The 17,046-nt window shown below is 39.6% G+C and overlaps 1 protein-coding gene across 1 annotated transcript in view; it reads left to right on the forward strand.

The window, feature by feature from the left end:
• ITGA8 (integrin subunit alpha 8) overlaps nucleotides 1-17,046 on the forward strand; it is a 185,979-nt gene that overhangs the window by 107,109 nt on the left and 61,824 nt on the right. The window contains exons 20-22 of the mRNA XM_082617052.1: nucleotides 1,365-1,512; nucleotides 8,289-8,381; nucleotides 12,940-13,019. Coding sequence (XP_082473178.1) covers nucleotides 1,365-1,512; nucleotides 8,289-8,381; nucleotides 12,940-13,019 — 321 coding nt within the window. The remainder of the gene's footprint in view (nucleotides 1-1,364; nucleotides 1,513-8,288; nucleotides 8,382-12,939; nucleotides 13,020-17,046) is intronic.

Consider the following 17,046-nt stretch of genomic DNA (forward strand, 5'->3'; position numbering starts at 1 on the left):
AAAAGTGGGGGGAAATGTTTCTGTCTGAAGTTAACTCATCTCTGGTGGTTCCGGTTGCCCTCCTCTCTAGCTGCCTCAACCCATCCCCACCCCAGGAACTATCTCGCCGCCAGGGTTTGGAAGCTTCTTGGTAACCTCTCAAGGGGACTTTTTCCAAACTTCATAATCTAGCCAGTGTCCGAAGCAATAGCTTTGATTAAGGGTCACGAGTAGGCATTTCCATATGCTGTTTCAATTTGGAGTTTGGAGTGAATTAAATGTCCTCAGAATACCTCACCATCAGCTATTTGAGATCTTCCTTCATCTGCCTCTTTCTTCCCTCTTTGCGTCACACTCAGCTCCTCTCCTACTTTCTAAACCACCTCCCTCCCCCTCTTCCCATTGCCCATCTTCCTCCTATGGGATGTTTTCAGGGATGTGCTGAAGCCGTCTCCTCCTGGCTTGTGAGCCAATTGTCAACTTTTTGGGAATTTTTGCTGGCAGATCATTAAGGATGTTGGGAGCTTGAAACTGACCACAGTGGGAGGATTTACACCACTGGAATCGGCAAATGCTACACATCCTGGTTTTCTTTGTTTCTGAGAACTGGTTGTTACCTTATTTATTATACAGGTTTTTTTTTAATAAATAAATAAATTTATTTATTTATTTTGGGCTGCGTTGGGTCTTCGTTGCTGTGCATGGGTTTTCTCGAGTTGCGGCGAGCGGGGACTACTCTTCGTTGGGGTGTGTGGGCTTCTCATTGCGGTGGCTTCTCTTGTTGCGGAGCACAGGCTCTAGGTGCACGGGCTTCAGTAGTTGTGGCACACGGGCTCAGTGGTTGTAGCTCACGGGCTCTAGAGCGCAGGCTCAGTAGTTGTGGCGCACGGGCTTAGCTGCTCCACGGCATGTGGGATCTTCCCGGACCAGGGCTCGAACCCGTGTCCCCTGCATTAGCAGGCGGATTCTTAACCGCTGCACCACCAGGGAAGGCCTATTATACAGTTTTTAAACGTTACTTCCCATTTACAGTTACTCCAAAGTAGGGGCTCTATTCCCTGAGTTGTACATACATCCGTGAGCCTGTCTCAGACCCAGTGGTTTGTACCTCCCCCTCCCCCACCCATGTTGCCCCCTCCTCCACTGGTAACCACTAGTTTGAAGCGCTGGTTGTTAAACATTGACCAGAACACCGCTAGATGTTTTCCTGTCCTTCTCATCTAGACATAGTTTTGATTCTTCTCACCACCCCCTCATGACGATCCATCTTGTTTTTTTTTCCCCGTCTTGCATGTTTACATCTTCCTGTAAGTCCTTAAATAAAATATCCATGAATCCAGAGACGCATATAGTACCTAATGATTCTTTTTAAACTGCATTTTTAGAGATAAGCATCAGGTCATCGTTGGAGATGAAAACCACCTTATGCTCATAATCAACGCGAGAAATGAAGGGGAAGGTGCCTACGAAGCCGAGCTCTTTGTGATAATTCCAGAAGAGGCTGATTATGTTGGGATTGAACGCAGCAACAAGGTAATGCCTGTAGGTGATCTGGAGGAGGAAAGAGCTCGGTATATTTTTGAAGACAAATCCATGTTAAGTCATCTTAGCTGAGGATTTCTTCCTCAATAAAAGAAAACAAAATGTCACCTTATTTTGTTAAGCAGAATAGCAACGGCCCAGAAAGGAAGATGGTCTTAAGTAGTATTAATATCTTTCTTGGCCACGGTGCAAAGATAAACTGGCCCAAGATTGGGAGCTGAAACACGGAAGACAGCTGTCTGAAAGCAGCAGCTCATCAATGTGATCCATCCGCTACACTCCCAAGCTAACTCCCACCCTCCCTGGCTGTTTTCTGGTCTTTGAGTTCCTTTATGCTTCAAGCAGGTCCCAGGAGGTCTGGTTTTCATTACTGCTTATGGAGGAAGGTCTGACCAATCCCAGCTGAGCACCGAAAACAGCCTAGACAGGCACTGGAAAGGAAACACGTTTCATGTTTTCTTTTTTCTTGGTCCACCTTTTCGGGACCAGGACCAAGAAAAAGCCAGGTTTTTGTCATTTGCCAGTCCTGCAATGCCACTATTTGTTAAACTGACGACAATGCTTTTTATAGATTTCCTTTCCTTATCACAATATGGATCTTCCCACTCAGAATATCCTCAGGTTCTGCTCTAAAACCATTGTAAATACACTGAAGGATAACAGAGAGAGTCCCTTGGTTTCAGAGGTACCCAGACTCACAATTAAGGGCAGAGACCAAGTTTCACACTTTCATAGTCATCCTGGCGCTTCACGTAGAAGTCGGCATGATCAGTGTTATTTAAATTCTTGCTGATGGATATGTTCATTTAACTGAAGTTTATTAAAGTTCTGCTACTTTCCAAAAACTGCATCCTCTTGGGAACGTGCACATTCTAATGATCAAATAATTTAATGAAAAATAATTCCTCTAAAGAAATGCTAACAACGGTTGTGATGTCAGTATTTGAAAGGCATTTACAAATGTGGGGAATACAAAATTCTCTGTGCACACCTCTAGTCTCATGACTTATGTTTTGACTGAATTATCTTCTCAGTGAAAAAATAACCCAGAGGAGCAATAATCAAGTATCTTTGACAGTTGTAAAATCATCATGAGTTTCTGTTGAAGAAATTTGTAGGAACATATCACTTAAGAATAATTACATGTAAATAATACATAAACAAACAAACAATGAAGCTCAAGTATGTTATTTTAAAAAATGTTCCAGGGCTCTGCCTATATTTTTATTTCAACTCCCTTTCTGTCACTGCACCCCTGACTTTGTTAAACAAAGCATCTATTCAAAATATTCTTCTTTTAGCAAAACATCTAGTTTACTGTTCACTGTTGGGTGGAAAACACAGGAAACATTTATCATTTCTATCTTTGGCTTTAAGCATTATAACAGGCATTATCTATAATCGCCAATGAGTCTTTAACTGTTTTTCCTCCATCAGTTTCCCTTGGGCAGAATTTGATTTGACATGACTAAGCCACATTCTAATTCCTTCTTTGTTGTTAAGCAGTTTGAAGTTTGTGTCTCTTTTTATTTATACTTGGTTCAAGTTTTTTTTTTTTTAAACAATTTTCTCTCAAGGGGAAAGAAAAGTATGAGGGATTATCTGATTGTCAGTTTTGTTGTTCTTTGGCTAAAAACATTCATCTTTTCAAAAATGCAGAAGCTGATCATCTCTTTCTCTGGAGACCTTAACGGAGCCAGCCTTTGCAATTCTTTTCGGTGACCTTCTAAATTTTTCTAGGAATAAAGGCCCATGTGCTCTATCTTTTTATTATTATTGTTGTAAACTATATGCAACATAAAATGTACCATTTTAACCCTTTTGAGGTGTACAGTTCAGCGCCATGAAGTATAATCACTTTGTTGTGTAACCATCACTGCCATCCATCCCCAGAACACTTTCATCACCCCAGACTGAAACTCTGTACCCATGAAACACCAACTCCCTCTTACCCTCTTTCCCCAGCCGCTGGTACCCAGCATTCCACATTCTGTCACTATGAATGTGTCTATTCAAGGGACCTCATACATGCTCCACTCCTCTACCTCAAACTACCTCACACTCAGTGCATCCGGAACTAGGCGCCATCTTCCCACACTCCTCCTCCTGTCTCTAGCCTATCTCAGAGAATCACGCCAGTCTCCACCCAGTTTCTAAAGCCTAAGTCAGTCCTATACCTGTCCAATCCTATCCTCTCTCCATCTCACTGCCACGGTCACTGCCTTCCTCCAGGCTGGCACAATCTTCTCCCGAGATGGCTACACCAGTCTCCTAACTCATCTCCCCATCTCCCAGCCTCCAGCCCCTTCCCTGCATGGGAAGCCCTCTTTCTTTCTTTCTTTTTTTGCTGTGTTGGGTCTTCGTTGCTGGGCTTTCTCTAGTTGCGGTGAGCAGGGGCTACTCTTCATTGTGGTGCACGGGCTTCTCGTTGCAGTGGCTTCTCTTGTTGCGGAGCACGGGCTCTAGGCGCATGGGCTTCAGTAGTTGTGGCACGCGAGCTCAGCAGTTGTGGCTCACAGGCTTAGTTGCTCCACGGCATGTGGGATCTTCCCGGACCAGGGATCAAATCTGTGTCCCCTGCATTGGCAGGCGGATTCTTAACCACTGTGCCACCAGGAAAGCCCTGGGAAGCCCTCTTTCTAAAATGCAAATCTGACCCTGTCACTCTCTGGCTGAAAACCCTCACTAGCTCCCCACTGCTTATAGGATAGAGTCCTACAAAGCCCTGAGATGACTTATGAGGCCCTTAATTACATCACCCCTGCTGACCTCCTCAGCTTCGTCACGAGTCTTTGCTTCTTTCCTTTACCTCCCACCCTAGTCCTAGAGGGATGGAATTTCTTTTCTGTTTCTGTAATACCTGTAATACCTGTGGCCCTCCCGCCACAGAGAGCTCGCACCTGCTGTTCCCTCTGTAACTCTACTCTCTCATCCCCTTTCCCCAGCTTACTTCTTACTACTCACCCTTCAGGCCTCGGCCTAATAACGACTGAGGCTGCTGAAATTCACCAAGCAATTGCTGTGAGCTGGGCTCTGCTCTGTGCTCTTGCAAGTATTCAATTTTCTTAGACCTCATAACAGCCTGACAGAGAAACGGTAAGGCTATCATTATCCCTGTTGTATAGATAAGGAGAAATTCAGAAACATGCCCAAAGTTACACAGCTATTACGTAGCAGAACCAAGATTGACACCTCAGCTGTCAGGTCCAGGCCCGTCTTCTTAACCACTGAGCTGCCAGGCCCCCTATGAGGTTATGTCACTTCCTCCAGGATGTCTTCTCTGATTGCTTACTTCTTTGTGCCTGTCCTCCTCCATCACTGTGAATTTCTGCTCTCATGAAACTTAACAAACTGTACTTGTATGTTTCCACTGCTTGTTATAATTGCTTGTGATTCCTTATTAGGATTCTTATAATAATAGGACATTTAAGGAGGACAAGGGTGTTATTTTCTTTTTTTTTTTTTTTTTTGATCAGTGCCTAGTAAGTGGTAGGTACACAGTAAATATTTTCAGTGAATGAATAATACTCTAAGAGCTATAAATGGATGAGAACAAGATAGTCCCAGGAACAGCTGAGGAAAATAATCTAGAAATATCTAGATAAACAATCATTGTTTCTCCCACTCAGAGAGAGGAAATAAAGGTTAAAAAAAGAAAAAGGGTGGGGAATCTGGGGAGAGAAGAGATCTCTGATTGATGTGAAAAAGCTATTTCTAGAAAGCTGGGGAAAAAATGTACATATGACTTTCAACCTTCAGATAAGATAAAAATATTTACTATAGAAACCAAATCCTTGAATTATATTCAAGGGACACGTGGGTATTTTGGAAAGCTTTTGCTGAGTTCTTTTTTTTTTTTTTTCCTGTTTTCAGGATTGAGTTAGTAATCCCAACACAAAACATCTCTGTACACTTAGGGTTAGTTATGGATCCTTCAGAACTTGAATACATGCTAAAGCTACCTTTGAGAAGCAAAAATATTATCAGCTTTTGGAAAATATGTTTCTTACCTCCTCAGGATACTAACATGTCACTCGGGTTCTTTGGAAAGAGCAGGTATTAAATGCTGCCTCTGAATATCAGAGATTTCATTTCTTTCTCATGAGTTAAAACAGACCTTTCAATGGCTGATGGCAGGAAGAGGGCTTTATACTCAGCTGTGTGCTAGTCCATTTCACTTCAGACTCCTTGTAGGAAAGATTGGGAGCTACATTTGCTGTGTATCTCCTGACACCGTCTACTACTTTGTGCTGGACATTTTTCTGGGCACTGGGAAGAGAACAGATACAAAAAAACCCCTGCCTGCTTAAGCTTATTTTCTTAAAGCGTATGATTTACCCACAGAGCTCTTGACTTCGGTATCTGGGGTTTGTTTGCCTTTTCTTTGTTTTGGTTTTGGCTCTTGGTTTTTCTCAGCCATGTGGAAAGAATGGAAAGGAGGTGGTTTCTGAAACTTATCCTTGAAAATTCTCATTACTTCCTTAAATGAAATTTCGATACAGCTGACAGACGGATAAGTGGTCCTCGTATTTGGAACCCTTTTCCATGGTCCTCTCATGGGGTCCTTTGTGAAAGTCCTCAGTTTGCAAGCTTATCTTTGGGAATGAGGCTGACAGGTAATATATCAGTAGCACTTAACAAGTTAGAGTGAAATAATGGATGAACATATGTAGCTATTACCAAAGGCAAGAGCAGGGCCATAGGGACATGAAGTTTTGAAAGATGGAAAGGGGCTCAGGGCGGAGATCCAGATGTGGATTTCTAGCCTGAAGACACAAGGGAGAGCTGTGAGCAGAGGACAGGAGTCCAAAGATAAACCTCCTTTACTCTCCCCTCCGTCGGGTGTAACTTTTTTTTTTTTTAATGCTACCACATAGAAATTACTTTTAATTCTTTCCGCTCAGTTTATATATCCTTGCAGACTATTTTCTCTACCCACACATACACACCTCCATCTCTACGTCTACGTTTCATAGACTATCTTTCCAGATCAACACTCACAGATATAACACATCCTTTGTAATTCTGGCATAATATTCCACTGTAAAGATCCATTAATTTAAACACAGGAACATTTATAATAACACAAACATAGGTTAATAACTCCTTTTCCACTAGATTTCACTGTTTTCCTTTCATTTGTTTTTCACATAAACATAGGACAGAAGACTAGAAAGCACAATCTCAGTTTTTTCCACTAAACTGAAACCAGTGTTGAATCACAATCTTGTTCTTTCTAAAATAAACAATATTTTAAACACAAACACAAATGCTGCAATAAATATAACCCTTATTTTCCCTTGTGTACTAAACTGCCATTATGGTACAAATAACAGGCTTTGGCAATGGACTCAAAAATGCAGTTAAAGATCCAGATCATCTCCTAAAATAATTCTTTGAACCTCAAAGAAATCTCCAAAATGAATGAACAATAATCAAAAAATTATTCCTGAGCTATCAGATGCTCCTGGTGCCCAGTTAAACAAAGCAGTTTTCAAGAACTGGGGCCCATTAAGAAATACACTAACACCACCTCATACAATCAGCAAAACAACAGTCTCCCCAAATTTTCCCCTTAAAAATTACATCATCCTCAAAAACTTCAAAAAAGAACTATCATATGATCCAGCAATGCCACTTCTGTGTATATATACAAAGGAAATAAAATCAGTATCTCAACTGATATCTGCACATCCATTTTCATAGCAGCACTATTCACAATAGCCAAGATGTGGAAACAACCCAAATGGCCATCAATGGGTGAACAGATGAATATACAGTACACACATACAATGGAATATTATTCAGCCTTAAGGAAGGAAATTCTGCCACATACTACAACATGGATGACCCTTAAGGACATTAGGCTAAGTAGAATAAGCCCGTCGGCTGTAACCTTGAGACCTTCTCCAGCACATAGTTCTAAGTGCCTCTTCAAACTTGAGTTTTTATACATTCTAATCAGAACAGGATATGGGGCAAGATGGGAGATGAAAAGCAGTGGGTAAACATAAAAAAGTGTTCTCTTCCCATCTTAAGTATTTATAGGATTGAACTAAGATTGGGTGTGTAATCTCAAAATGGAACCATGGTATGGGGAAATTTGTGTCCAAAGCAATTCTCTTGCAAATGTCAGTGGGCTGTAGGATAATCTATAATATACATCTTGCTGTCATTTCATGTTTGCAAAAATTAATTTGTTTAGTTATGTTTAATTATCCATGATCTTCATGGCCCAAACTGAACATGAACAGTAATGCAAATCATTTCAAAAATGTTCATATAAATAGTCTACTAAGCATTTTCAGGGACTTCCCTGGCGGTGCAGTGGTTAAGACTCAGCGCTTCCACTGCAGGGGGTGCAGGTTCAATCCCTGGTCAGGGAACTAAGATTCCACATGCCACGTGGAGCAGCCAAAAAAAAAGAAAGAAAAAAAAATATATGTGTGTGTGTGTGTATATATATATATATATATATACACACACACACACACACACACACATATATATTCTACTAAGCATTTTTTTCCTCAATGAAACACAACAAATGTGTTTACCCATCCAACAGGTTTCTTCTTAAAATTAAACTTCGGTCTTTTCTCACAAGCTTCTCTTCTGAGTTGATGGTCACACATGAACCCTTGGGCTCAGGCACTCATACAGGTGTTTGAAATCAAGAGAAGCTGACTGGCCCACAGCATTGCTTTTGCGACAGGATGTCGTTTATTCTGCCCCTGACTCCACACTGGTATTCTTTCCTGTTGCAGGCATTGCGACCACTGAGCTGTGAGTACAAGATGGACAACGTCACCCGAATGGTGGTGTGTGACCTTGGGAACCCTATGGTGGCTGGAACAAATGTAAGAGAAAACCAGATGCACTTAACTGATTTCTGTCTAATTGAATTTTAAAGAGAACTAGTGGAAAGCCCCCCCCCAATTAGCACTCAGCAATTTAGCACCTGGCAACTAAAACCAATTAGGCAGGAAATTCCCAGGGTGGTGGGATTTTGCATCACAACCCACACTGAGTGGACAATCTGAGCTAAAATACACAAAATGATGAATACTTTCATATGCCTTTTCTTTTGACATCAGTCTTACATGTCTTCAGTCTCAACAAATCTCTAAAAACTATTTTTTTTACTACAGATTTTTTTCTCGAGTATTTTTTCTTTGAATTTCACTACAAATGTTTTCTTTGAATCCAAGAAGAACTACGATGTAAAGGATTTAAGAAATAACAGAATTAAGGGGCTTCCCTGGTGGCACAGTGGTTGAGAGTCTGCCTGCCGATGCAGGGGACACGGGTTCGTGCCCCGGTCCGGGAAGATCCCACATGCCGCGGAGTGGCTGGGCCTGTGAGCCATGGCCGCTGAGCCTGCGCGTCCGGAGCCTGTGCTCCATGACGGGAGAGGCCACAACAGTAAGAGGCCCACGTACCGCAAAAAAAAAAAAAAAAAAAAGGAAATAACAGAATTAAGAATTTTAGCAAAGATGATTCAACTTTTACTTTAGATATACCTCCCATGTGAATATCATTCACAGTGTTTTCCTGTTAAAATATTACCATAATCCAGGTTTTAAAACAGCTTTACCAGGTCTGTATTTTCCATGCATCTTACTTGATAAAGAATAATGCATAAAATTGTTTATAGCAAGAAAAAAGAAAGGATCAATCATGATCTGTAACAGGCTTATGAAAGAATAAGGAGTCTTTTTTTCCTTTCTTTGTTTCCAGATTTAGGAACTTCCCATTCAGAATTACTTGTGGTCAATAAATTCATTTTATGCCATTGCAGTTTAAGTATACACAGAGTAACTCCTTGTAATAAATATCACAGGAGAAATCATTATTTTATGGAGTCATAAATCAGGAAAAAATAACCCTGAAATCTGCAAATACTACGTAATTAAGTGTTACAAATTAAACATATGTATTCCTCTGTTTTAAATTAGATGCTTATGATTCATTGATAATGAAATGGCCTGTTTGAAAAAACCTTCCTGGAAATATGTAAGTGTGTAGGTTTGTATTAGAACAGCTTCCCAAAGCGTCTTCCAAAGAGTGTTAATCCTTTGAGGCAAGCCTTTAAAAGGGAGCCCTATAGTCACTGCTGAGAATCATATCCTCCCCTGGGACATTCAGGTGCCTATTTCATTTTAAAGGTGCTGAGAAGTTCTGCAGTAAGGAAACCTTCTAGCCCAGTGTTTCTCATATTTATTTGAGCTTTTGAAACTTTCTATCCAGTAACACCTATTCCCAGTTTATAATCTAGGATATTGCGCTAAAATAATATGTTTGCCTTTTTATATTCTAAATTGATTATCATTCCGTTCATCCTGAGTATTTAAAAGATATGCCAACTGTAGTCTAGTAAACTCACTTCTTGGGTCAAAAAAGTAAATATTTAAATGAAAAGTAAATGTTTATAATAGATTTTTATTAACTAACATGTATTGATTGCCCTCTGTGTTATAATTCCATCACTGGGTGTTTTGTGTGTGTTATCTCATTTAATTTTCACAACTACCAACAATCCTATGAGTCAGGTATTTCTCCTGTGTTATGGATGAGGAAACTGAGACTCAGAGAAATCAAATGAGTTACCCAAAGTCTCACATAATGAAGAACAGAACCAGGATTCGAACCAGGCCTCAACAAAAAGCCCACGTTCTAGCAGGTCTGCAAAAATTGGATAAAAACTAATGAATAACAGATGAGATTTTTCAACAAAGCCATGAAGATAGAATGGGATGTCTAAGCTGAGATATTAGAATATTTTTCATTGGAATCCTTTTATCTAGAAGCTAATAAATCCTTTGGCTAGTTTTCAAGAAAAATTCAGCCACCCAATTTGATAGGAAAAGGTCTACCTAAGGCCAGACAGAAATGAATTGACATGGTGGTAATGGTGTTAGCATCTATAGGTGACTGGGCACTCATTCCTTTTTCAGTATTAAAAGGGTTAAATCCAGACCAGAAATCATCTAAGGTCATCAATAACTAAGGATAATCTTGGAACAAAAACTGGACACCAGTGTTGTTCAAAGTGGAGGGTAAAAATGGCAGTGTGGTCTTAGCCACAAATGTGTTTTTGTGAAAAGATGTCAATCCATTTTACCAGCAAATAATCTTTAGAAGTCAAGGAAGTAAATTGTTTGTATTCGTTTATCTCTGAGGTCTATAGTAGAAGAAACCTAATAGCTTTCTTATCTCGCCCTTGAATGCCCTTAAACACATCAAATTTTATTGTATTCTGTTTTGTTATAAAACGCTTTGATTTATTTACTTCTTCATTTTGTACTTCTAAAAGAATACTCTTAATGGGTTGTAGTAAAATTCCAAATGTAAAAGTAGTCCTAACTATTAAAAAGCATCACAAATTGCCAGGATTAATTATCCCAGTCCTGATATTTTTTAAAAAGTAGTTTTCAAGTGACTTTTTATTTTAACAAAGCATTCAAGGTTGTATTCAGAAGTTTACTTCTGATTTGTAAGTAGTAACATCATTTTCATATAATAGCTTTAGTAATGTAAAATATTTATATGCCGATAAGATTTGTAAAAACTCACAAAGTCTCTCTAGAAGGATAAAAAAAAAAAATAGTGGCTCAACAAAGGCTCTTTAGAATCAATGCCCAGAGATCTGGCTTTTGGTTCTAGTTAAGAACATATGTCTCTTATCAGTATGAAATTGTCACACCTTTAGGGTATCCTCATCTCGTGCTGAATAATAAAAGACCAACATTAAACAGGCCTCCCCACAATATAGTAAGCTCCCCATCACTGGAAGTGTGCAAACAAGGGCACACTCTTTTTCACCATTTTTAATTACACCCCTTCTATATGCCTGGTACTAAACTAGAGTCTGATAATATTGAGATGAAAATGTACAATCCCCATTCCATAAGAAACTTAAAATTTAGCAACATCATAGGTTGAGTCATGGGTGAGTAGCAAAGAAGGAGACAAAGAATAAAGAGAACATTTCTGCCTGACCTGGCCTGTGGGCTTGGAGGGTGTATTGCAGGAGGATCCCTTGCCCTGAGTTTTGACGCATGAGAAGTCCTGCAAGTAGAAAAAGCAGGGAAAGACTTTAAAAGTTTCTAAAGAAGAGAGAAGAGCATGTGCAAAGCCCCAGAGGTCTGACAGAAAATTGCACATTTGGAATTATAAAGGAATTCATCCTGGCTGGGGCATAAGGATGTATAGGCTTAATAATTAGGCACACCCTAATTATTATCCCAATTTCTCCATTGATCAGCAGTGATACCTTGGGCAAGTCACACTGAGATGGGAGAATACCTGTTTGTAGGAACGTTTGGAGCAATGCAATGATATGGTATATGTAAAGCCACCAGGGCAGTACCTGGCTTGCAGCTCCTTCGGCAAGGGCTAGTGAAATGATGATTTATGATAAAAATGATGGTTTATTATTAGTTCATATTATTACTGGTTCATAATAACACGAGTTTGATTGCTGGTTTGATTCTCATAGTGTAGTGGCTGTGAGTTCCAGGTTCTGGAGTTGGCTTGTAGCGATTTCAGTTCCAAATCTAGAGTTCATTTGCTCTGCACCTGGAACAAGGCACTTCATCTCCCTAATCCTCAGAATGCTGCTGGACTGTAAAATGTCAGCATTCACAGTATACCTCGTAGTGTGGATGTCGTGATTACGTGAGACATTGCATATAAGGCTTAGTACAGTGCATGAGAGCCTAAGTAATATAATTACATGTCTTAGCTATTATTTTTACTTCCTTATTTATATTATCATTGGATTCACTTTTCTCCAGGTTTTTAAAAAGCTGTTTTCAAACTGTAAAAATATTAAGAACAGTTTTAAAACTTTGGAAAAGAAAGAAAGGTGGAAAAAATAATCCATACACTCACAACCTTAACTGCAGCATATTATCCTGGTGTATTTTCTTACAAGACACCCTCACTCCTGTACAGTAATTTTTCCACTGGTAGCCTCTTAAAACCATAGGTGAAACCATGGCACATACAACTTTGCAACCTTTTTTCACCATAGTTACATTAGAAGCATTTTCCACATGGCATAGGCTTCACAGATGTAACTTCAATGATGACATAAATGTCCATCAAACAGAATTATCACAGTTTTCTAAATCAATCTCTTCTCGTATATTTAGGTTGTTTTTAATTTAGCACATAAAGAAGGTGGCAGGAAAAGAGTTGATAGGAGGATAAATGAAGAGAGGGAACCACAATGTGTAGGGACTCACATTGCCTGGGCCCCGAAGTCTCAGCTACCCCAAGGCAGAAGCAGAAAAAGGGACAGCAGTCTAGGGTGGGGATTTGCAGGGATGACTTTAAAAGATTTCTATGCTGTGTATAAGGTTCCTCCCATGTCATAAACTTAGTGTCTTGTGATTTTTTTTTTTTTTTTAGTCTTCTCTGGGCCTCCGATTTGCAGTTCCACGACTTGAGAAAACAAATACAAGCATTAACTTCGATCTCCAAATCAGAAGGTTAGACCTTTACATGCCTGAAATATCATCAGCATTCAGTAGTAAAGAGAATCCATGGTGAAATGAATGCCCTCATCAAGCTCCTTCACCTTAAACATTCTTCTGAAATTAGAACCCAGATGTTCACAGACTATTTTTCCTTTGTTTCTCAGTTATTCGTTATTTCAGTTTTTTTTCTTTTTCTTTTCTTTTTTCTTTTTTTTTTTTTTTGGCTTTTGAAGAAGAGATCCATTCTGCATTCTGCAGGCCAGGCCAAGGTGTGAGAGTAAAATTTTGTCCTGAGCACGCTCCCACCCAACCCCACCCGCTCCTCCATCTTTCCTCTTTCTGATGCACATGGCTTTTCCCACCCCGCACCAGTACCCCTACCACATCCTGCCATTCTCTCTGCTGGGGGTCAGCTGATCCCTGAGAACAAAATTTCTGCAAAAAAAAAAAGCATAGATTTTGAGCTTGTGACTTTGAAATCTAACTTTTCAAGGATGAATGAGTCTCTGATGGTTTAACTGTGAGCAGCAAGGCAGGATGCAGGTAAGATCATATATTCAGAAGGCAGGGCCTTCTCTGGCAACTCTAAGCCAAACCCTGAAGGGAGCTGCCCCTTTTTTCTAAGGCTGACTCTGCCCCAGGATTCAAGTGTGACTTTACCTTGTCTCTGTCTATTCTGTTTGCTCCTTCATGGCTGAAAATAATATTTCATGAGTTAAAAGACCTACAGAGAGCAATGTGTCATGAGGGCCAGGGATTCCCAAGTGTAGACTTAAACCCTTTAGCCAGTAAGGGAATCAATGTAATGGCTCTAGACCTGGATGAAAAGAAAAGGATATTGAATGGACTATATCAGAGTTCATGAAAAATTCCTTTCACATACATGTAAATGTGTGTCATAAGACATCCTGTAGGATGTATATAAATATATATGTGTGCGTGTATACATATACACGCACACATATATATTTGTGGTCTGCAATTTTAAAAGTCTGAAAAACACTGATATAGACAGCACATGCTCAGTGTGTTCAACCCTCGTTCTAATATAACAATGACTCTGAAGTCAGTAACTACAATTTGGTTCTCAAATACTGGTGTGCAAGATGACCAATCTCTAAACTTACCTTCTGTCCTGCAAGAAGTGAAGTCATTAGAGTGTGATGACTTTTAGAGTAATTACTTTACACAATGGATTACTTTCTAATAGCTACTTCATTAGAGGTTTACAATATTTTTTTAAAAAAATATATAATCCCGGACTTCCTTGGTGGCACAGTGGATAAGAATCCGCCTGCCAATGCAGGGGACACAGGTGCCATCCCTGGTCCATGAAGATCCCACGTGCCGCAGAGCAACTGCGCCCGTGCACCACAACTCCTGAGCCTGTGCTCTAGAGCCCATGAGCCACAACTACTGAAGCCTGCGTGCCTAGAGCCTGTGCTCTTCAACAAGAGAAGCCACTGCAATGAGAAGAAGCCCGCACACCTCAACAAAGAGTAGCCTCTGCTCGCCGCAACTAGAGAAAGCCCGTGCGGGCAGCAACGAAGACCCATCACAGCCAAAAATAAATAAATAAATAAAATCTTTTAAAATCTTAAAAATATATATATATATAATCTCTATAAGAATGTAGTAGATTTTTAAAATCTGCAACCTGTGTCACAAACCATATCCCCTCAACTTTGTGATAGATTTCTAGGAAGGAAGGCTTTCTAACTTAGGTGTTCTTGTCTGACCTTAGTCAGTCCTTTTTCTAATTTAACTTAAATATTTTCTGCTGAATCTTAGAGATTTTAAAAATTTTACCCAAATTAGTGATGGGATACAGATGGAATGAATTCATCTATCATATCCCTTCATTTTACCAAAAGCTTATTAAATCATTTCTTTGTATCTATATAAATGTATATTTTCCAGAAAGTTCAGGTAGTCCTAAATATTTTCATTTGGAAAATCTCCTGTTTATATTTCTAAGTTTTCAGAGAAAAAAAGAGAAAAGAAAAAGCACTCCATAGGGAAGGACCACCATCTCTCCAGATACTTCAGTAACCTGAAGTTTCTGTTTTTCACCGTCACTGTCTGTAACATTGATCCTGCAAGTAGCATGAAGCTTTGCATCACTTCAGAAAAAGATACCTATCTCATAAAAGTTGCAGCCTTTAGATAGAAAGTCTGGTACAAAGATACAAAGCAAATTCCTGATGTTTGCTTCTTACCCTTAATTGCAGTTTTGAATAACAGAATGGATGTAACTAGTAGCTGAATCAAGGAGCAAAGGACAGTAAATAATGTTGTAAATGCCTTGCCCAAAACCATCCTGTAGATCATCATTCAAATAATGAATTTGGAGAGGAAGTGCTGAATTTGATGGAAAATAGAAATGGTCGCATTTTAAACATCCCTCTTCATTTAAAATGGTCCATGATTATATTCCATCCTCAGACACTATAGAAACTCATGACTATTTTAACATTATCCTGAAAAGTACAAAAATGCAGAAATGTAGAAAGAACTGGAGAGGCAACAGCAACATACTAAACATCAAATTCCCAAAACATAAGTTCTAGAGATAAAAGTATTTGAGAATACTTTTAATATTCAAATACAGTGGTGAGCATTTATCTGCATGCTTTGCTGGTGGGCTCCAAAGATGTACATAAGTGTTTAATGGATGGTTTGTGTTCAGTTTAAATGTGCTTAAACCAACAATAAATTAAACTAAATGCCCTCAAGTCTGAACTCAAGCTTTTGAGCACACTGACCACTGGTACCCACATTTAATATCCTTTTCCACAAATAGAACCCAAAAGAGAAAATTAACTGGTCTCTCCATGCCCCGGCTCTATGTCACATGTAAACATCTTCCTCCCTGCTTGGAGCCGGTCTCAGTTTGCGATTCCCATGTACAAACGGATCTTTATGATCATCCTTGAAGCTGCTTCCTCAGTAATGGTGAAATGAACATTGTATTGTTTTGCTGACATTCCAGAGACTGCAGAAAGCATAGAGGCAATGTTAGAAAATAGAAAATAGGAAACAATAAGGAGAAAGAAAATAGCATCGGAGTAATAAGTGAATAACATGTTTATCCTTGGTACGCGACATAAGCTATCGTCACGGAGAGGAAGTTCGTCATTTCTTGAGAAGAACTAGCACCGACAGTATGAATAGCCGAGCATCCAGGGCAGTGATGAATTGTTTGTTTGAATGGAGCAGTGGTATTAGTGAGGGAGGTTTCCCTCCAGGAAAGAGGTGAAAGATGCATCTAAGTTATATATGCAGCCTGGTGTCTTTCTTACCCGGAGATTTTGCTGACGCCACTGGTTGCAGTACCAAGCGCCCCGGCAAGCCGGTACGGCAGAGGGTGATTTCAGTTGGCCATCCAGGTCCAGCCTTGGATTCTGCCACTGCTTTTGTGACTTTTCAGAACAGCCTCTACAAGCCTCATATTAGACTCCTCTCCCAAGACAATTTCGATGCTTGACATCTGTTTATATTTTCAGGATGTTGTCACGAAAATTGTATTATTTAAACCACTTGGAGGCAAAATGCAATAGAATTATAGGATAACTTAAATAAAACTTTTTTTCTATACTTCTAATTTCCACTGTTGCAAAACAGTAGTGACCTAGAAACTAGAACAAGGTCTGGGTAAAAATGTGCAACAATTAGACTTAAGCTTCCAAACTAAAGAGTTCCCTGTAATGCACTGGGAACCATGAAGTCTGTAACAAGTGGAATTAATTACTTAATGACTTCTTAGTAGTTGGTAAGTCAGAATCCTGCTTTAAAAAAAAAAAAACAACAAAACTTTTTAGTTGACTGATCCTCCCCAGATGTGATAATAATAAAGTGGCCTGGAAACTGGGGTTCAAACTTTGGTGAACAAGTCCCTCTAGGCTCATCACAAGCTTAGCAGTGATACCCCTTTGCAGGAAATGAGCCTGACATTTGCCTGTTTATGTCTTTTATGTGTGTTTGCCGTTTAAGTTGCCTTATCAGTATATACAATCGAACAGCACTTTTCAAAAGCACT

The sequence above is a fragment of the Mesoplodon mirus genome (genome assembly GCF_964341445.2).
Source record: "Mesoplodon mirus genome assembly, chromosome: 4".
NCBI classification, from domain to species: domain Eukaryota; kingdom Metazoa; phylum Chordata; class Mammalia; order Artiodactyla; family Ziphiidae; genus Mesoplodon; species Mesoplodon mirus.